The following is a 22,948-nucleotide window of genomic DNA, read 5'->3' as shown; positions in this document are numbered from 1 at the left end:
TTAACATAATTGCGTGCTTTATTGATATACACAGTAAAGCAATTTATAATACAATAGTAAGGCATATATTTGGTGGAATTTGATATGTTGTGAAGGAAAAATAAAATGAGTTTGTAAAATTATTAATAGATGACAGAATATTGGGGTTAAAAATAATGCAATATCTGAGTAATTAAAATGATCTAACATGCTGCTATGATTTACGTAAGTGGTCAGATTTACTGGTTATGATTTATATTAAATACTTTGAGGTTACATACATGAATGAAATGTTTCTTTTCCAAAACATACATAAAGCATCAATAAAGCTTTCAAACACTTTTTCCAAAGAAACTCACCCCACAAAAAAAATCCTAAATTCTAGTAGGTTAAACTCAAAAATAGCCGTGTAATATCACAAACTCAGTCTGGTATATGAAACTGAAAAAAAAGATTAAATAAAACAAAACATTTAGTAGTACCATGTCTGTTTGAATACAAAGTCAAATAAATTGGGGCGGCTTGTGTTAATCAGGGCATTTGCAACGAAGTACCCTGGCGATTGTATAGTTCATTATTTTGCTAAACGATTTCAAAAGTAAAAGATGTAAATGTTGATGACAAAAAACAATGTCTGGACGCGGTCATCATGTCATTTTAACAGAGTGTACCATAAAATAAAACTGAGGTAGAAATTGCATGATTATAAAAATGACTGTTGTTTCTGTCAGTAAATAACCAAAACTGCTCCCAAGCATGAAGATAGTCCAACACATTCTAGTGGTTTACTTGTAAAATAATCATGAGAGAATTCTTGGACACAAAAATTCCACTCAACACTCTCTGCTAGGACTGGGACAAAGACAGTTCTGTTCACAATCACAATCTATTAGAATTATTATCTTGTATCTTGTTTCAAAGTTAAAAGGGTAGAATGGTTTCATTGGCATGTCGGCACATGATCTTAGAAATACAATGGTTTCCCTTTCTACCTTTAAAAAAATATTTTGCTGAATCCATGCTTGATAAAAAGCTATTCACAAATGGTTGTGGTTAAAAGACATTACTTTGTAAAGTACCAAAAAACACAATGATTAAAATATTCAATTTGCCTAGTTAATATAACGTTTCAATATATCTCAGCAAAAAGTCAGAAACTTACAGATAGTGTGCTTTGCCAATGAAGAGGAACACTAAATGATTCTGACATTGACCTCAGAAGATGCTCGATTTATGAACTCTCCCAAGACTTAGTGAAATAAAAATAAAAGAATGACTGATGACCTGATGAATAATTTGGTAACAATATAGGCATTTTCTTTCATAAGCAAGAAAAATAACACTGATAATGTGTACATTACTCACACACATACGGAGCTGTAATGTTGCAAAACAAATGCATTGCCTTAATTTTTTTTTTTGCTTTTTTTTGGTTTTTATAAACAATAAAATTTATGTATTTTATAAAGCACCCTTTAGTTTACAATCTTTCTTTATAATTGTTACAAATGTTTTAAACAATCCGAAACGCGTTCCATACAAATGAATGGCAAGTTTTTTTTTAATTTTCTTGTTAACCGACAAGATTTTTTTTTTTTTTACATGTAGTTTTTTATTTTATTTTATTGTACAATTGCATAGAAGTGAAAAACTTGCCATTGTTAACAAAACAATATTAGACTTAGGAAACTACTGAAATCTACAATTTTATTACCACTACCCTTCACAAAAATAGATATTTTTTTTCTCTTTGTAAACGTTTACAGTCCAATTCTTTCGGCATATGAATTATTATAAAAACCATGCTTGATGTTCATAAGTCAGTGTGTTAGGAAAAAAAATCTGCTAGTCCAGAGCCTCGTCATCTGTCATCACAGTCACCAACGACTCCATTGCTTTGCCCAAGTCATCCGCCATGTGGAAGAGGCTTCCTACATTGTGACCTGTACGGGGAGAGAACCAGGAGAATTAAATACTGCAGACCAATACCCTATCATCTGCATGTGGGGATTCATGTCAGCCTTTCTGGAAATGGCCGCTGTCATTGGAAGCATGAGGTCTGCCGATGTTACACACAAAGTAGCTCACACCCACACACCTGTATCACTTTCTTCCAACCGTGCACTGCTGGAAGAACCACACACAATTAAGATGGCAGAAAAAACTAAACTCACATTACTTTAAAAACTGTTTTTGTTACCTCCTCAGCTACTGACAAATCTTGGTGATTAAACATGCACACATGCAGGGGAGGGGAAAAAACAAAACCAAAAAGAAAATCTTTGTGCTGTTACTATTTACCAAAGAGATTAATCAAAGCATTACAAATGACATGCTTGATCACAGAATGCATATTTGGTGGCATTTTTTTCAGAAGATAATTGGTCTGGAGTATATTTAACAGAACCTGAGGAAATCGGACAGATTTCTTTTCTACATGAAGCCTGAACACGATGAACTAGAATCATGTTATGGGAAGTGGGGGGGTAAGCAGGACCCAATAAACATTTTACACAGTTGGGATTTTTCTGGCAATATTTTTTACTTCTACTCTGCTAAACAGGCCCTGGTGCTCTGTGCTTCCTTCATCGGGAGGTACTGCTTAGGCGTATTTCTTATTATTTTCTTTTACGCAGAGGCTTGACAGTATTCATGGGATAGTGAGGAAGTATGGCTTATACCCTGCTGTTCCCAATTGTGCAGCTGTCAGCAGGACACACATCTTCTCTGCATTTTAATTAAAAGTTGCTTATGACTCTTTGCTAAAGATTACGCCGCGCTTCAGCTCCGTGCCCGTAAGTGAAGCCCCCTGCTCTTTGGGTGACGGGCCCCTTGCTGCTCTCTCAATTGAAAGTCATAGTCCATTAGATTAAACTGCATTGGCAGGAATATCTCCTTCACTTACTGTGCCAGAAACCATGAGATGAAGCCATTTCAAACCATTTTACAAGCAGACATTTAAAGGCATAAACAGGTGGGGAAAAAAGTTATAACTTTCGGGCTATAAAACGTACTGGTGTAGGCCGTGCAAAATGAGCTCTCACTTTCTAAATGTGTTCATTTGTGACTAGATGAAATACAGTTTTATCATATGTGGTCATCGCTTTATTTAATATCTGAAGATATAATCCGTTACTCCACGTAACTCAATAATAATCCATGTTCGTGTTGAAAAATACATTTCTTTAGAGCAAACAACATGTTTTTCAATCAATGCTTTTAGGGGGAGTATTTCTTGTATAGCCATACTATACCATAATTGTAACTTTTTAGTGATATAATATATATAATCATAGATTTACGAAGCAATATTGCTAATGAAACACTATGATAAATATAGTCTGGCCTTATAAACTCACTCCAAGTCCACTATTAACCAAGGTCTAATCAAGGTCTGTTAAAGCAGCCGTAAATGGTGCAAAATCTTTAACTTTCAGCTCAGTTGCCCCCCCTGCATTTTAAAACTAATCAGCTTGCTTAGGTAACATTTTATTTGATTTATTATATAAGCAGTTACATTTTTAACATGCCGCCAAACATTAGTAAAATCCTGTAGCTCAAGACCTGTATTGAAACTTTAAAACTGCACATAGCCTACTACACAACCATTTGTAAGCAATTCAGCTCCAAGCATTCACAGCAGCCTGGGACAACTACTGTCACAACATGGCAAATCGGTCATGAAAAGGGGAGGTCGCAGCACCTGAACTAAAGCATGTTTGGTGGTTTAAAGACTTGGCAGATGATTATTAAAAAATCCATGTGTAATAATAGAAAGAGTAATTCAGTCTGTCAACAATAAAGGGTTATAAAAGATTCATACTAAGCACTTTAGGGGTCTCTGCATTCAAGACCAAACTGACGTCTTGTATTTTGTGACACAGAGTGTGTGACACTATCAGTTTAAGGCAATTTCCACCGTGATGTAATGGTCACTTAACTGTGACTCAAGACATGGCTCTTAGACCAGGTACAATTGCAATGTATCATTCTGAAATGCATTAGCACTTGATCTTAGTTAATTACAGGAATATTAAATGATATCTGCTATGGCAGCACAAATGGTCTTCAAACCCACTCAGAAGAAATCTGCAAATGTGTTTTACAAGGGCCTGTAACACAATAAGCCAGACTGGCAGCTTATAAATGTTTGCTTTTCATGAATATCATGTAGTCATGTTGAATACAATGGCCTGGAGTTTATACCATTTCATATTGATTTTAATGCTGAAGTGAATCAAAAAACAGAAAACAAGGCAGGACAACAAAAGGATTGTAATACGTATTCTGTTACATTTTGTTACACTAAAAAACAATCAATTTGTGGTTGGTTAATTGCAGCACTTATTGTACATGAACATTCATATAATATCAGCACTGCAATCTTTTGAAGTCTGATTCTCAGTGGGTTTGTGGCAACGCTGAGCGAACGGCTGACACACAGCACACAGACATGAGCGAGAGGGTGAGGGATACAGCGTTAGAAAGGCAATTTGGTTTAGTCGAGAAATAGACATAACAGAGAGCGAGGAAGGAAACGGATGGAGCACGAAGCCTGGCAGTGAGCTGCGGTCTCACATACCTCTCTCATTGGTTTCCCAGGGGCACTCCTTCCTTTAGAGTGACAGACAGTAGAGAGGACGTGAGAGAAAGAAGGAAAAAAAGATAACAGACAATTCTGTTACATTAGAGGAAAAAAATAAAAGCCATGCAGGAATCACAAGTGGAGTCCCGCTACAATGACAGAAGTGGTTCATTAAGTTTGAATACCTCAAGGCACAGGTGTACAATACAACACTGAGTCTGAACAGTTTTTTCGCCCGTTTCTTGATTTTACTGTGTACCTTACACTATCCTTTTTGAGTTGTATCATGTCTGAGTTCGAAGGCAGGCACCCAGGGGGCGAGTCTTCACACACATGACCCAACTTGGCTGTGTTTTTGGTAACTCATACTTTCAAATAGGGATGATAAATATTGTAAAGAATACATACACCGATCCAAACACTGGTCATGTGTCAAAATCCTGACCAAAGAGGTAGTTACACCAACTTTAACAAAGCCGATGGTACTTTCCACTGTCCTTTCATAATTTCAGGTTTTATGTTTGATTTCACTCATTAAGGAAGAGATAAGAACACTTTGTAACAGCTGATTCAGAGGGACAGATCAGGCTGCGTTACTGACTTCATAGATGATAAGCCGTTTCCTGTATAACAACAGTTCCTTGCTATCCGCTGTGAGATACGCTTTAAGAAGTCCTCCTGCCAAAGAAGAAACCTTAACTGGGAGTTATTCTGAGCGGATACCACTTTGAGCAAGCAAAGACAAAGATCACAAGAAATAAACACACAACTCCACTGAGCTCCAGATGTTTTTTTGTCTTCCTTGCAGAGCACAGATTGAACAAGGGAGGTGAAATCAGGAGAGCTACATCTGAAAACTTTCATAAACATTTTAGGCAGAGAACCCAACCATGGTGGGGAAAAAAAACATGGTTCAATCTTTCAGTGAAAGACTGACTTCAGAAGAGACAGCTTTGTACTCTTTTTTTTGTTTAAACTTTTTTCTTTTTAATAACAGTTACTCTCTGCAGACAAACTGTGCTGTATGTTTGGAGAACTTGACACATTTGACAATCTGGCTGAATTTATAACCCTACCTGCTAAAGAACATACGCGGCCTTGCATAGATGGTTATGCATGAAAAAATAAACAGGGAATTTCGTTTTTTAGAAAGTCACACAGTATGATCTCAATAATGTACTTTCTGAAGTACTTTCCTTGATCAAATGATTAATAGATCAGCACTCTACACAAAAGGATGCATAGGACCTCCATGAGTGTCTGTACTGTATGATTCTGCTTTTTATTTGGACCCTGACAGTTTTGATTCTGTGCAGATACCTTTTTATAAACTACAGCATGCAGTCAGTTCTACTGTCATCAGCCTTACTGTTCGATGGATAAAATATCCAGTGTCATCAATTCCACTCTTATTATTTTTAAGAATACTGCTGCCTGAGTCAATAGTACAAGAAACTGAAAATGTATTAGTGGAAATTTTGAAGATTTGCATTTTTATTCTATGGAGACTCTTCCACAACATTAAACTTAAAAAGGGGCATTGGATTACTAAAAGACAAATTACAATTTATGACACCTGAAACAGTCCTAGCAGAAATAAAACTATTTGAATACCCCTCTGTGTGGCCTGATTGTACTTTTTGGGATGGAAAAAGAACACTCAATCACAGAACTGCTTGTCAAAACCTTTGAACAGTTTGAGGGGCAATGCTTCTCATTTCTTTTTGAAAAAGAAAGAATTTGATGCTACTAGAAACTTTGGAGAAAAACTGCTTCTACCTTGTTCAAAACTGGAAGCAGACCAGGACTCCAGACAATATATTAACTAGACAACCCAAGGGAGCTCTGCGTTTCTACAGCTGTATTGTTCTAACTTATTTTCTCTCTCTCTCTCTCTTATGAGCTGTGAAGCCACAGCCAATTACAAGTGTAAAGTAAGCTCACTGGTGGCTTTTACTTGAACATTTCCTGTGAGTGTCAGACCTTTTGACATTCACATCTGCTTCGAATTAGATCAGCAGCTGGGATCGGCAGCTCAGACAGCTGTGGCTTTCACCCCAAAACCAAGCAAGCCGCTGAGAGTGTACACCTCCCCCCTCCCCTTCCTACGCGGCACGGAGCAGTGTGAGGACTGAGCATTACTGACGAGTCTATTTATATATATATATATATATATATATATATATATATATATATATATATATATACACACACACACGTCAGATTTATTCTCAACTTCAGCCTGAATTTGATATCCCAGAATAAATAATGTTTACTCTAAACAATAATTTTATGTCTGTAAACTAAAAACAATGTGACAATTTCCACTAGTATTTGTACATCTTGCTTTATGACAGAAGAAAACCAAAAAATAAAGAATGGAAGGTTTGGAAGAGGGCGGCCATTCTATTCTGACAGGAGTCTGTTCTTATCCATTAATCATCCATGTGAACCCTTGATCCCCTGTACTGGACTAAAGCTCAGCAGTTTACACAGGACATCATTGTTGTGCATCTTTGGAAGTACTGACGCAACATATGAGGCTGCTGGCCAGACAGCAGGGTTTAAGGACTGTGTCTAAAAGGTTGGGTTCCCCTCTGGAGCCTCTCACCTTGGGTGCTAGGGAACGAGTTGTTGAGCTGCTCCATCACTTCCTCCAGGCCTGTGCTTGCATCCTGTGTTGGACTCAGAAGATCATCGTCTCCTTAAAATAACAGACAAATACGTAATTAATTATGACTTGATAAAATATATCCATTCTTTAACAAAATACTGTGTATCATTTGTACACCATACAGGTAATTTCTCATCAAAATTCATCAATGTTAATCTCCAACACACTGACATTTACTTATAGCTACAGCCACAAGGAAGAATTAATATCCATGATAAAAGAATTTAAATCCTTCTTTAAAAAAATACCACAAATCCTTTGGCTGAAATAACATCCATCACATAATTAAGTGGGAAAAATAAACAAACGCTGCACAGTTGCCTGGTTTCTTGTGTTGTAATGAAAAATCCCTGTCCTGTTATAACCAAGGGTGCTTTATTTTTGTCTGAATGGCTCACAGTCATGGCTATGAATGAATGCGCTTCAAAAATTGGAATAATAGAAAACCCTCAAGACTTTGGAAAAATTATCTAATGGAGTTGAACTGCTCAATTAATAATGCAATCTATTTAAAATAATAAATGCATTTAAAAAAAAACTTGTTGCTTTAGATTTCAGTCTCTCGTCCTGACATTACTTTTCATTACAAATTCTCTCATGGACCAGAGTGTGGGCTCCCGAATGATCTCTCAGTCCTTTGAGGTATAAGCACTGGAGAGCCTCCAGCAAGAGGCCAATTCATAATCCTGACAGCTTCATTGCACTGGGCTATAATTTAAAGGACATTCATAACAAAGAAGGACTGGTGATGGCATTTGCCCTGCGCTGTTCTTGCCTTTAATTTTTTATTTGTTTTCTTAATGCACCTGGCACAGATCCAAGGGAAGGTCCCATGCGAGAAGCATTACACCAGGGTCAGACAGCACCCCTCTCTACTTGACAGAATGACATTTGTCAATCTCCCGATAGTCAAGTTAATCTGGAAAATGGATTGGGTAACACCTGGGAACAAGGATGACGGGTTAGGGAGTCAGACTAGATACGGTTTTGAGTACTGGAGTGATGTCTGCTGAATTCTTAACAGGGTGGCGGTTGGGGGAATGAGAATCCTAATCCAGTTATTTTCTTGACGTTATCTCAAGCCTTTAAAATGCTATCTGTCCTGCAAAAAATCGAATTATGATTTTTCCATATTATCCCCAGTGTTTTGGTCCCATAGGTCTTGTCTCTTGTGTTTGGACTATGCCAGTGATCTGAAACTACTCCAGTGGGATGGTTGTGGCGAACAATCAAACCGGTAGATGTATAAAAATGGCTGCCAGTGAAAAGCCTATATTTTGATACATCAAGAAAATAACTACATGTCAGTTTCTGTAAATTCCTGGATCAATTCACTGAACTCTCTTTTCACTTAACGATTAGCTCATTACAGAGAGAACAATTGACTTTAAAAAGGCTTCCCTTCTGTTCTCCTAAAATCCACATTTGTATTGACAATACATATTCCTTCTTCAAAGTTCAAGGTTTACGGTTAAAAAACCTCAGGCACAAAGTAGTAATTAAAGAGAAAAAAATAGGTCCCCAGATTTCATTTCTTTAGATCACTGAACTAAATCACACTTAATTATAGTTTTGCCTGCTTTTCATTTTCTGTATTAGAGAGGTGACATAATTAGTTACCTTAATCAGAACAGACACAATATATGACCTGTCAACCTCGCTGTGCTTTCAGATAAAAAGGAGAATTGCTCAGCAGTGTTTCTGGTTTGAACAGAAGTGTGCAGTACTGATGCCAGGAATGCGGTTTGAGCAGGTTTCATTTTCTTGCCCTTTCTGTGTCTATCTTCTTTCAATATAATTAAACCCAATGTGCTTCAATATTAATAATTTGTACAAAAAAACCTCTCACATTTTCTCCACCAGTTAAAAACACCAGATCTTACCCTCAGTTAGGCCTACTATAAATAATCTGTTTCTTTAGAAGAGTAGTACATTTTAAAAATATTTCCTTGTTGATATAATAAATCTGCGCTACATTTAGCATAGCAGTCTTTGCAAACCAGAATTCAGAATTAATGAAATCAAGAAAGGCAGCTCACCGCGAAATAGTGAGTGGTCTGTGTTAGAAAATAAGTCTAAAGGTACATGAAGGTGTCCGCACTTACCCATAGTTTCTGTGGTCTGACTGCCCACGACGCGGAGCAGCATGGGCTGGCTGCTGTCGGAGCGCTGTGAGGAGGTAGACGGAGACGACAGGGTGGTGCCATTGACCTTGGCCTCGGCCTGGGGCTGCAAGACAAACAGCTGGTGTCAGAACTGAACTGTACTCTCCCTTCTTCACCTCTTCAGTGGTAGTTCTACTGCTAAGGGATTAAGCTCTGAACACTTAACCTCTATTCTCATCAAAACATTTTCTAATGTTTCAGAATCACTAAAGGACAGTTTACTGCTGTTCACTTCGGCCTCCTCCTGTACCCAATCAGAGGCAATATGCACTAGCCTTCCTTGTGTGGATAATGGTCTAGAACTTGTGACTGCCCATAGAAGTCCTAACAAGCATTTGGAAAAGATCTGCCAGTTATCAACAGAAGGTTTCTGAAATGCATCCAACTATGGATTCTGGCTGAACAGTAGAACATGCCCACACGGCCCAGAGAAGGACCAGTACAGCCAGGTGTGTCAGGCCCATAACCGCACAGCCTCTGAGGAGCATATTAGAGGCAGTTTCAGAAATAATAACTGCCTCTCTCTGTCCTGCCCTGTTGGATGGCCTAGAAGCCCCGGCCAGCTCACCTGTTCCAGCAGCTGTCTCAGTCTGTGGAGCTGCGACTCCAGCTGCTTGTTGTGATCCTCCAGAATCTGCATCCTGGCCTCCAGACGGCCCTTGTGCTGGCGCAGGAGCTTGGCCTCGGCGATGAGCTCAGCGTCTCGGGGGCTCTGAGGGGACACGGGCAGCATCTCGGGGGGCGAGGGCAGTGGGGACAGCCCCTTGTGGTCATGGGCCTGCTTCAGTCGGTCATACTCTGCCTGCAGATTCCTGAGAGACAGAGAGAAAGACACGAAGAGAGAGAGAGAGAGAGAGAGAGAGAGAGGCAAGTGCACAAGAATGGATCACCCACATTGAAAATGATGATGCTATTCAGACCTTTTGAGATTTGTAGATGTCATTTATAATAATGGAATAATGTGTGTATTTGTAATATTTCAGATAACACACAATATATATTTCAAAGTTTTCAGTCTTCTAATACATCCTTATTTGACACCACAAACTAAATCCCAGCAGAAATGCCGATATATTATTTCAAAGCTGTGCAGCAAAGTATGGCACAGAAAAGGTAAGAGAAGGAGAAAAAAAAGTCAAGCAGATTAACATAGCCTGGTTATGAAAACATTATGTTAAATCATACATTGGCAAATGCGCAAACTATCGTGCTTGAAACATTATCCAGCCCTGTTCTGTGAGTGTTAACAGTGTCCATGTTGACGATAATCCAGGCTGGCAGATAGCACTGGCTTCCTAATTCAAGACATTTGGAAGATGATGGAAAAAAAAAAAGAAGAACGTATTCTTTAACACAGGGTTCTTCAAGTTCTTTATTACCATTTATGATCTGATATCCAAAGATCAGCGAAAGAGTAGAAAAGTCCGGTTGTGATAAAGGGATGATGGAAGAGAAAAGGTCTCATGCATTTCAAAATGTTCTTAACCAATTTAAGTATTTAAATACTTTTGGCATGGTGCCTTATTTCTGTCAATTAATTGTTCAATATAGTTTTTCTTTAACAACTGAATGAACAGTACAGCAGCAGAACCATTAGAAAGAAAAGGCATTGCAGCAATTCATGTAAAAAGTCTCAAATTAATTTCTGAAAAATTCCTCTGCTCTTAGTTTATGAGTCAGACAATGTCTTTAAGCACTGTCTTGGATGAACAGTCTTTAAAAATCCATTTGAATTTCATTTCACATCTTTAAATGCTCGCATACAACATTAAAATCAGTGTTGTGGATTCTTAGTCCCACAATGACCCTTTCTTAAGCAGAACGGCTGCCAGAAACTGGTCTTATGTATTGCTACTCAGATAGTAATCTGCATCATTTCCTGAGACAACCGGGGATATTTGTCTTATTACAGTACCTAAAAAGCCTTCTGATATTGGAGGCTCTCATGTTTTGTAGAGAAGGGAGTTTTCTTTTTTTGTCAAAGCACTATGGTGATTTCCTGACCTGTTCTCCTTCTCTAGGTCATTGAGGACCCTCTCCAGCTCCCCTCTCTCCTCGTTCTCCAGGGAGATCAGGATCTGTGCGGGGCTGCGGGGCTGGCTTAGCGGAGACTCTTGGTTCAAGCTTTGGCAGTAATGCTGGATAAGCAAGTGTTCGTCATCGCTGCAATGACAGGAGAGGGGAGCAGACCATAAACACACCGATTAAAAGTATTCATATATCCCCCTCAGGAGAGGCACTGTTGATAATGAGGCTAACAACAGAATGAAACAGACTTTTTTGAGAGCTCACCTTGAGACTACAGTAATACTAGACTTTATATTGAGGGCTTTGTAATTTCAGCAGCAGGATTATATTTTTTACAATTTGAAGGAAAAACAAACAAACAAAATCTCTTCATTATTTCAATCAATCTGGCATACAGCAGTGCTCTACATCAGTTTTATTTTCAAACAGTGAAAAGTGTAATTATATGATATCTGAGCTATAGTACTAATGTGCACCAATACACAAAATGTGTTTAGACAGCTCACTTCTGCATCGTGCAGACAGAAAAAGCATTTCAAAGAGTAGCACTAACCTAACCTGCATTTTTATAAGATAAAACTCATTCAGTTTTACTTATAATATACTGTATTGGCCCGATTATAAAATTTATTTTTTTACAACTATAACTCATCCTATATTCGTGGACTGTGCCTCTGAGTCAAGTTAAGGCTGTTGGTAAATTATGAAATTGTGTATTCTGTTAAACGAGTGACTGAACAGCCCTACTTCTGAAAATTGATGAACCTGCCTGCAGCGATTATGAGGAAAAGAGTGGATCGAAAAATGGTCTAACATCAAAGGGATTAAGACAAAGTTATGATTCAAATCTTAAAATCATGGTTGTCAGAGAAGCTGAAGCATTCAATAATTGGTGTGCTGCTAAAAACGTTGGTGTCACCAAAGAAATGTTAGATGACGGCGTGGGAAAAAAAACTGCTGCCTTTGAACGCACAGTCTCAGGAAATCCTTTCATGGCACTAGCGGTTCTTTGGTCATGAATTCCCATATCAGAATACAAACCTGTATTTTTGGATTACGAACAACTTTCAGAGCTTTACTGGATCAAAAAATGGTATCACTCACACCCCCTAATGGTTAGTACAGAAACGTTATTTTCCCCAATGATTGCTGAAGTTATCTTAGCTGTTTGATGCCTTTGTTGAAAAGTAAGGTTGTCTTAAATTCAAGACAATATGGTACTTTACACTCTATGCAGAGAAGAAAGATCAAACTATAATAAAATAAAATAATGTATTAACATTTTGACTATATTTTAAGCGTAAACAACTTAAAAAATTCCCTGGTCACTAATTGTTACACTTGGCCTGGCATATCTCTCACATCCATGTCACTTTGCAACAACCTTTCTATTTATACTTGAATTTCTTCCCTTTAAAAGGTCCAGGAGGTAAAGGGTTACATTTGCAGTCTGAGTTCAGCACACCTGCAGCAGTGTAGATGGGAGACAGCAGGGAGTGCCTTTGTTACAGAGAGGCCTGCGCTGCTGCCTTCACAATGCTGCTTACTGCTGGGGGATTTATTGAACCTCAAGCCCGTGTTTGCTGCTGATTGGTATGCTTATTTCATAAGACAAACGACATGCTCAGCTCTTAGCAGGGTATTTACTGCACTCAGATCTTGTATAATATTTCATTTGCCAAGTTTCTTGAAAAACGAACTGGGAGTGAACTGAAAACATTTATCATTTATCTTCTGAAGCTTCTTTTTTCATAAATGTCTGTGTGCGGTCGTATAATGGATGATAACATAAAGCAAAGTCATCTGGCTTTCCAGGTGGACAAAGGTGGTCAGTGTTGTGTAAACTAGAGCATCAGGACCTACATGCTTTCGTTCGGCGAGATGCTGTCATTGAGATAAGATCCATTCCGGTTCTCCATTTCTGCTAGCCTGTTCACATCAAAAACAAAATGAGAAATTATTACAGGTAGTCCAGACCAAACTACAAAATGAAATGAAAATATTGTGAAAATCAGTCTCGGATTGATATTCTAAAGTGAAGGATTCATTAGGCATGTGTCAAAAGTACATAGAAAACCCTGGGAACACTATTTTCTTCTGACAACTTCAGGTCTGACCCTTTTTGAAAAGCATATTACACATTTCACCACAAACTGAAACCTTATTTTGTGTGTGTGTATTATTATAGGTGGGATGCTGAGTGGTAAGCTAGCAAGACTTTAAAGGGCAGTAACTGTTCTTTCTCATGCACTTTTACTGGTTCTGAGAGCTTTTCAATTAGTATCTAATGGAGAGCTCACCGTTTTAAACAGCTGAGCCAAAATAAGCTCATTTAAATTCAGATCAGATGATCTGCAAAGCCGCAGTGGACGAGTTGATACTTTACTTGGGAGGACTAGCAGAAAAATTCTGTTTTGGGATTATTTTCTTTTCCCTCTTATTTTCACTAAAGAATCTTTATCCGGCAATGATGACTAAGTGCAAATCCACAACCAGTATAAGTCTGTGTATGTTTACCAGGCATCTTCAATGACACTGCACTACAAACTTCCTCACACGTACTCTCCCTGTATTAATGTATGTTTGCTCTTGGCGGTTTATGGCTAGACAGTCTTGAAAAGAATCAGCTTCCAACTGCCAGGTATTTATTCCTGGCTTTGTATCCTAAATAAATGAATAGAAAGAAAATAGAAAAAAGTATGCCAGCTAATGAGTTAGAGCTATGAATTCATAATGGACAGAATGAGTCATCCGAAGTTAAGAACGCCAGATATCAAGCAGTCTTTGATCTCGGCATCAGATTGCTGACAAAGCACAATGATTTCATGTCTTTTACTGAAAGCCTGGGATAAACTGTCCTTGTAAAATACATTGTCTCAGAATCTGTTTGCTGTGGCATATGACGAGAGTAAAATATTAACACAGAAGAGCAAATGGATTTTTATAGAAAACTGTATCGCGTATAATTAGAAGTATAATTTTTCCAGTCCTTGTAAATTTTCAATACAAATCTTTTCCTTTTCTTTTTTGCCAATATGTGGGTATAATTTAAGTCTTCTGCCGAATATCTGAGCAGTGCAGCATTAGTGTTGACTGGTACAGAGGGAAAAGTATGCTTTGTTTGTATTCCAGAAAGTATTTTGAACACCCTGTCAATAAATCAGATATTTTACAAATGCTATTGTGAAAACAAAATCTATGTGAAGTTATGTGAAAGTTATGTGAAGTTTAATCAGTGCTGACACCATATTGACTCAGCAGTTCTGAAAAATGCATGGTATTTAGAGTACAGAACAGAGTAAGCAATACAGCAGCAGATACATTCTGAGAAGTAGGTGGCATTTTCAAGAAAGCCATCTTGTAAATTTAAATTAAATACAAAATAGGGTTTCTGTAGGAAGTCTGAGTGTTACAGTTGCAAGCAGAATAAAAATGCAAATAGCAAGCTTCTAAATAAACAAACAAATCAATAAATGTACTCCTATCTTCAATAAGTCAATACACAAGATCATGCAAGGATTGGCCTTAATATTTAAAGAATTATCTCCTGGTTTGTTGTTCTTATAACACATCAGGGGACTTCAATACAGAACACAACACCACTCTATAGTCAACAAAATAACAAAATACATTTTTATTTTAGATTATGTTATTGGTTTCATCTTCAATTTCATATATTGCAGTCCTCCCTTCCTTAAAAACAACAGCAAATGCAAGCGCATTTCTCTGGGACGCAGTCTTCTTGCCTGCACAGGTACAGCCTTGGGCGGCAGTATTGCTATCCTGCCCTCAGTATATCAACAGGATAATTGGATCCACCGAGAGGGTGAAAAGAATAATCTACCTCATGCAGCACAGCAATTTTCTAAAGGGTTTCCAGGCAAATCTTTCATTCTTTCTTACTCGGTCTACGTAGAAATAATAGCACAACACAAATGACCTACAAACTGCTCAAAAGGGAAATAAAACGAGGTCAAGATAACTGCTGCTATTGCAATGCACTGACCAACTAAAACATCAGAATGGTTTAACATTGTAAGAAATGTAGATTCAAAACCAGTTTGCTTTCTGAAAAGTGTCACCAGTCTATATTTCTTCCCCAAAGCAAAGCTCACACGAATCACCTCAGTGTCAGATGCAATAATTTACTCTGTACTTCGGGACGATTGTTATTCCTTGCTGATGTGTCACATCATGACAAACTATGGCAAAGTTATGTCAAAAAAGAGGAATGTGAGATGGAATGATTTTCTTTTAAATTAGTTTTTTTAGTAGGTATTTTGCCCACTAAGATTAATCACAATTATTTACTTATAGTATTTTTGTGCATTAAACATGCCTTACCTGCTAGCGTAATGCTCAATTCTTGAATGTGTATCATCATGTGACAGCTGAGGGGAGGATGCAGGTCTGCACACAGAACAAAAAGAAAAAAGGAACTCTGTAATGACAAGCTGTGAAAAGACAGCAACATCTACATCTAACAGCAAAGGTTATGACACTTTAAGATCTTATGGTTACTAGCACCTCTAAAGAGTGACATATCAAAAGTTTTTATCAATAGTTGATTTGTTTTCATATCCCCATGGCATATGTTTTGTAAAGCTTGGTTTTCAAGAGCTGACATACACCAACAAATATTTTGAACTGGCCAAGATCAGTTTGACCTCTTTCTGCACTTCCACTATGAGAAGAGAATACACCCCAGAGGGACAGGATGAAGGCTAAGCCGAACTGAGCATCTTTGTACAAAATTTGCTGGTTCAAAATGCAGCACTTGACACAAACTTTTTTAATATTTATAAATCAAATAAAATGGAGCTGTAAAGCACAAAAAATGCAATGGAGAGGTAAGTAAAGAAACATTTTATTTTGTTAACCATGAGACCTAATAGATCACCTAATGACACTAGAGAAATAAAAAAATATATATTATATAAGTTTTCTTCTTTGGAGTTCCACTCAGAGAAAAAAAAAATCTACTTTGGATACTCAACCACACCTGTGTCACTGGTTAATTAAAAAATAATCAAATCATGAATAAGTAAGATGGTTGCGGTAATCCCCCAAATAAAGGAAGGACAAAGACAAGCAACAAAAAATATAAAATCAATCTTCACATATTCCAGTGTTCCACTTAGAGCTGGCACCTATATAGGAATTGTTCAGGAATTAAGTCCTCCTCAACACAATCTTCTGGGCAGGTTCACCATGTGAGAAGAGGATCTGGGTTAGAATATACGCGGTGAATACACCTCAGCATTTATTTTTCAATCTTTGCATGTGGATTCCAGAGACAAAATCACCCATCTTTACAAAACTTGAGTCAGTGTGGAAAAAAACAGAACAAACAAATAGAGTAGGGGCTGGGAAACAGTTCCTACTTAAACATTTTAACGTTTTATAAAACTAGACTCTGCAGTTCGGATCTCAAATTAAAAGTACTGTGAGATCGAATATATTAATATCCGTTTGTGCTTCGTCTCCTCGATCATTTCCTCTTTGCGAGTATCTCTCAATTCTGACTGAACAGATTTAAAACATGTCTCTCTGTGGTTTACTGTCGGTTAATAAAATGGCAGTGGAGGCAATTACATAAAGCTTTTTAAAACCCAACAGGTCTCACACCAGCAGCACGACAATCAATATAAACTCCCTATTTACTTTAGAGATAAACAAGCAGTCCACTTTAATTTTACAAATTCAGATAAGGCTTCTTCAGTCTTTATGGGAGGTTTCATGACTACAATAAATAACACTCAATTCAGACCAACGAAGGGGACATCACCTAGCCACCAGAATTTAATAAATACTCATTGAAAATTATGAATTTTCAAATCACCTAACCACCCTAAAATCTAGGTTTATTTTTTTTTTATTTTTTTTGTCATGTTGTTCGCTATATATATATTTAACTCTAAATGGCAAAGGGTGTATAGTTTTAGGTTTGGCTGACCCATTTAAGACAGTCGGACTTAGTCTCTGCCATTGTTCTGCCTTCAATGGGCTCATAATAACCTATTCCTGCGGCTTGTGTTGCTATGGCAATGAAATAATGATGAAAGGGCTCCTGTCCACGCAGCTTCCAATGGCATATTCACACAAGAACCCTGTTAAGATTCTGGAAATACACCACTCCCATAACCACACTCTGTTGCTCTAAGTTCTGTTGCTAGGTTGGCTTGTTGGCCCAGTTTAACAGTTGCAGTCCAGGCACAGCCCTGCTTTGGGTTAATATACGCCCAATTCGAATATGAGCTTGATTCAGAGGTACTGTAATTTGAAATGTAGGCCTTGAGAAATTGTAAAGTATGTAAAGTGAAAAAAATACTAAATTGTGAACATTCCAGATAGATGTATTATACATCATCTACCTTGGTAAGGTTTAAAAAAGGGCTTCCAGTTAAGACAATTTGACATTGGACTTCAATAGACCATATTAAATGTAATTTTCAATGCAATATTTCCATACTTTGAATTATAATAAAAAATGCAGCATGCAGTCACAGCACTTCATATGTATTTGCAGGGACTTAATAATAGATTCTTCTTAACACAGTAATAGGAATTACATAAGGTCTATTAAGAGGAAAAAAATAAGGGATTATCATAGAAACAAGACAGAGGCTAAATTAAAACTATTTAAGCCTCAAATCAAAACAATAAAGATGTACTAAGAAGCTTGGATTTGCGTGTGGTTTGTTAATTTAAATCAGAGGTCTGTAACCCTAATACTGGACAGCTGCATGCCTCTAGTCTTCAGAGATAATTTCAGATTGTCAGTAAGTAGAGAACTGAAACATGTTCATTTGCACCAATTCAACAAATCATTGATCTAGTTAGGATTTCAGATCTTGGCTGGAGGAGAAGCCCCCGTGGCTCTGAAGGAGCAGGGCTGCAGACCTCTCGGTGGATGACGTCTTTGTCTGAATCAACAGCACAGTCCACTGTCAGAAAGGTCAGGGAGCCATTACGTTTTATTTGTACATGTGTGTGATTGTGTGCCCTCCTTTAGGTAAGTTTTGATTGTGTTGTATTCTTAAGCGTAGGTTGTCCCCCCCACCCTGCCTTCTGAAACTAAAGTTACGCCACTGTTTATATTACAGTAAGCACAGTAATAGGGTTAAACTGTTCCTCATGTCAGGCCGAACTCATAAAATGCTGGCCCTGATGACCAAGCTGAGCACAACATTGATGGTTTAGGATTTTCCTCGCTACAACATGATTACCAAATGATATTGTAATCAGTGAACTGTGCACAAAATCTATTCTATCAAATTGAAACTATAAAAGGAAATCCACTTTCTTCATAATGACCTAAAATCAGGAATAACTTAGTAGTTACAATAAGAGAAAGAGCACAACTAATTTCATCCTTTAAGATTATTATATATTGTGTTTTACAAATGTAGCATAGGAAATAGACATACACACAAATTGTATACATATATAAAAAAAATAAAAAATAAAAAATAAATGTCTGATTTAGTAAATACAATATGCCTTACTTTGTTATAAAAGGGCAAAACATTGAGTTGTATTACAGAGGAAGACAAATGACAGATTGAAACCTATACTTAATCTCCAGCCCAATCTGGCATTTTCAAACCTTCCCGTTTCAACTATGACTCTCAGATTACATATCAACTCAAAACTGTGACGCATAGAAAAGAAGCAGTGGTGAATTAGGAAAAAAAAATTAAGTGCAAAAAAACACGTGTTGGGTAAAGCAGCTGCACAGGTCAGCAGAAGGAGGTACTCACGCATAATCTACAGGCCAGAAGTTGATCAGTGTAACAGGACTGCAAGACAAAAAATGTGGAGATGAAGACAAAGGCAGCAGAGACCCAGCAGAAAACTATTTCAAAGAGGATCAAAATCAAAGAACAAAATGTGAATGGTCATGATCTGCAGCCAAAGGGAAGGGAGGATAAAGATAGACAAGCTAAATTTCAATTGCCCATGTGGGGGTTAATTTGAAGCCATCAAATACTACATTATCCTTTGGATATAACTATGTAAAGCATTAGATTTGTTCGACAAACAAAGTTGATGCTACGTTCTGACATATTAGTACACAACTTAATGCAAGCAGCACCTTGAATATGTATAACTCAATGCAGCAAGGACTGTTTCAGTAACCAGTTCTGTAACCCACACCCATGATGAAGACATGATGGACAGTGGGAGTCAGGGCAGGACTTGACCTTTGAGCAGTTTGAATAATGACACTGTACCGTTCTGTTCTTTGACCAGGAAAGTGAGATTTCAAGGGACGAGTCTGATTCCACTGATTTCCAAGGAAGAAAGGCGGTGTTGAGATTTGTTCTTGGTTCTGAAAACCACTGAAAGTATGCTCTCTTTATATTAGAGGCTAGGAACTAGGGGAAGTGGACCATTTTACTTTGTACTTGAAAATATGTAAAAATTAAAAAAAAAAAAAAAAAAAGATTTATTCATTCCCTTCAACTGAAAATCAGAATCAAATTGCCGGCCTACTGTTCTTCATTTGCTTTGTGTCACAATATTTTTAATGCTACTTAACTTGTTTTGTCCTTATAAAAACAAAAAGGAGAGAGATTGCGAAAATCTAAATAAAGACATGTACAAATGTGGATGACCAAGAAAATAGTTGAATTGAGAGGAAAATGTAAAAGGTAATCATTACTTTCAGTGGAAGTGACAATGGCAGTAACAGTGACAGATTCTGCGGTTTCAGAAAGTACAGAGGGAAAATTGGGACAGTGACATAAGCACTCTGGGTGCTCATCCTTTGGTAGGAAAGAGTCTTAATAGTCTAAGAATTTTTTTCCTCCGTTTGATTTATAGCTTATTCCCACAGCTTGCAAACCAGCACGATGCAGAAACTGATAGAATGATTATATTATATTTTCAATGGAAATAAATTTCACTAGTGCTTTATGGGGGAAAGAAAAATACAATCCAGTTGAGAGGGTGCTATGCCGGGAATGGACATGGCAATGCACAGGAAAATGGGAGCCAATGCCATACTCACTTCTGCTACTTTAACTGGACAGTACAGTAATGAATTCACTGTGGCTCTCAAAACTGGCAATTATCTATGACAGTCCTTAGTCAAAAGAGTATTTTAGAATTAATTTATAATAGCAGATCATGTTTCACAATTATATTGAAAATGTTGGACTGAAAGCTCATTGAAATCATTTATTTCTCTTAACAAGGGGCTGATTATCTATTGGGTAATACCAAGACATTTAATGAGCGAGCGGATTTATCTGCCAAAATATTCTCTTTCTCCATTTGCACATCTTTGCTGGAAAAAGAACGTAGCGGTACCATTACACACGTGAGTGACTCTCATTAATGTCTTTTACATAATCTTTAAGAGGACAGTGATCTATTTCCAAATCTTCACTGGTGAGGTGTCTGAATGAGGAAAAAGGGCAGTACAATCCTCACTCCAAATGCTTTTAGTTATACTCTACAGATGCGTTGTAGGGTGGAGAGACAGTACTTAACTGAACACAGATTTTAAATACTGTAGATACTTTATATATTTTTGGTTACATGTGACAAAACAATATAGTTAGCATTTTCTTATAATTTACAGCAGATATCATCTGGGTTATAAAGTGGTTTTGTATTAATAATTAATTGTTTGGCACAGGATGTTACATTTCCAATTTATTAGCAATATTTTAATTAAATCAAAGTCTACACAAGTTCTCATGTTTTCAGAGGAAACTAATTTGACATAAATTATATTGTGTAATTACAGATGTCATGCTTGTTTGTTTTTACATTTTTGTTTATTTGTTTCCAGGGGCTGTTCAAAGTAAATTCTCACTTATTTGTAACAAAATGAAACTAAAAACAACAGGAACTATATTGGCAATTGGATATTAGCTTGCATCTCCTCTGAGCAGAAGCAAAAAAGGAGGGCAGAAGGAAACTGATCGGTCTGGAAGCTAAAATAAAAATAAGTAATTTTAAAAATAAATAAATCTATGCATTTTGTCTTGATTTGAGGGACACGAGAGGCCATTGTGTTCTGTAGCTACTCACGTTTCCATGTTGTCTCCTTCCAACACTGTCTGGACGGGCAAGTATCCCATTCGGGGGTGCTTTGCAAAATATCTCTTTGTTCTGAACTTGTTTTTCAACACCTTGGCAAAATCACGTACATCCTCTCCTGAAGTGGTCTGAAAAGCAAAGTTTCAACAATCAGCCCCTTGTGTTTCTATCAAATACTAACACTGAGTGTAGAGTAAACCATGTGCTTAAAACTATTTTTTCAGTTCTCCTTTGTCTGCGGTTGTTGATAAAGCAGTAAAATAGCCCAGTCTCTTGAAAGAGCAGGAGCTGCCAAGGTTCCCAAGAGAAAATGTTTACAACATAAGTGTTCCAGAATATTATTTTCTTGCAGGGTAGGGTTCTGACTAGATATTACTTTTCTTTTTGAACAAGTTGGGTAAAAACAAATAAACAAACAGCTCTTCCCACACTGAACACACATGGTAATCTGCTACAGTCTAAACCTGTATCTGTTTTGATCCCAGAAACCTTCACCAATGTTTGACTTTTGGGGTAATACCGGGGTCAGACACAGCACAGTTTAGAGATCATTTTCACCAATGAAATTACACATTTAAAAAAAACGGATTAACATTAACACTCAAAAGTAAAATACTTTTCAAGAGTCATGGCATTTGATGTTTGTTTTGGGACATACACAATGTTTATTTAAATTAACAATTTATTAGGCACTTTCTGAATTCTGTCACAATTCAGTTTTATTACATAACAGAGCTTGCTTGCAAACACAATGTGCTTGAATAAATATCTTGAACAAGGAATGCAAAATAAACTTTAAACTTTCATCTAAAACACAGACCCTTCCGCCTGCACAACGGAAACCGCTTTAGTGCTTTCCACGTACTATGTTCAACATGACATGGTTACTATAAACGTACAAATCAGGCTCACAAACTGCCAGTTTACCTTCTGTCAAATGATCTCTATAACCTATAAATGTCTGCATATTGTTGTACACCGAGACCAGCTTTGAGTATAACAGAACATTAACTTAACACATTTTTAACTACAATTATATTTACACTCAGATTATAGCATTTACACATGCTTACATGACTCGCATAACTAATCTTTTGGGATTACTGCGTGTGCGCCACTGACACGAAGCCTGCCGCAGAATAAAGCACATTTGTACACCTGCATAAATACCCAGAACTGGGATTACGAGCACACAAACATTTCCCAGGAAATTTAAGATAATCCCATATTACGTTTTACACCATTACCAGCAAATTAAACCTACAATCTGGAATTGTATTTCTGAGAGTGAGAATGCACAATTCTGTATTTTCAGCCTGTATTATGGGACCACGATAAGGGTATAACGTGTGTTCAAAAATATCACCAGGGAACAGTGCATTATAATGAATAGAGAACAAACAAAAAGAACAATGCTGTTTATTGATCTGAAAATAAATGCCATATGTTTTTTTAACTCTC

At 37.2% G+C, this 22,948-nt stretch overlaps 1 protein-coding gene across 11 annotated transcripts in view; it reads right to left on the bottom strand.

The window, feature by feature from the left end:
* dmd (dystrophin) overlaps positions 1-22,948 on the bottom strand; it is a 631,463-nt gene continuing 608,515 nt past the window's right edge. For 8 of the 11 annotated variants that reach the window (XM_066706366.1, XM_066706363.1, XM_066706364.1 and 5 more), the window contains 9 exons: positions 21,479-21,615; positions 19,195-19,233; positions 15,776-15,841; positions 13,295-13,360; positions 11,408-11,566; positions 9,972-10,215; positions 9,344-9,467; positions 7,176-7,268; positions 1-1,922 (listed from right to left, as the gene is read on the bottom strand). In XM_066706366.1, the coding sequence (XP_066562463.1) occupies positions 1,825-1,922; positions 7,176-7,268; positions 9,344-9,467; positions 9,972-10,215; positions 11,408-11,566; positions 13,295-13,360; positions 15,776-15,841; positions 19,195-19,233; positions 21,479-21,615 (1,026 nt within the window). In that variant the 3' untranslated portion in view covers positions 1-1,824. Of the gene's footprint in view, positions 1,923-4,561; positions 4,594-7,175; positions 7,269-9,343; positions 9,468-9,971; positions 10,216-11,407; positions 11,567-13,294; positions 13,361-15,775; positions 15,842-19,194; positions 19,234-21,478; positions 21,616-22,948 lie in introns of all 11 variants that reach the window. The other 3 variants (XM_066706368.1, XM_066706373.1, XM_066706374.1) reach the window with 1 other exon arrangement.

This window comes from Amia ocellicauda, chromosome 6 (genome assembly GCF_036373705.1).
Source record: "Amia ocellicauda isolate fAmiCal2 chromosome 6, fAmiCal2.hap1, whole genome shotgun sequence".
Lineage (NCBI taxonomy): Eukaryota > Metazoa > Chordata > Actinopteri > Amiiformes > Amiidae > Amia > Amia ocellicauda.
The sequence above is the reverse complement of the archived record's forward strand: the minus strand, read 5'-3'. Positions and strand labels throughout refer to the sequence as shown.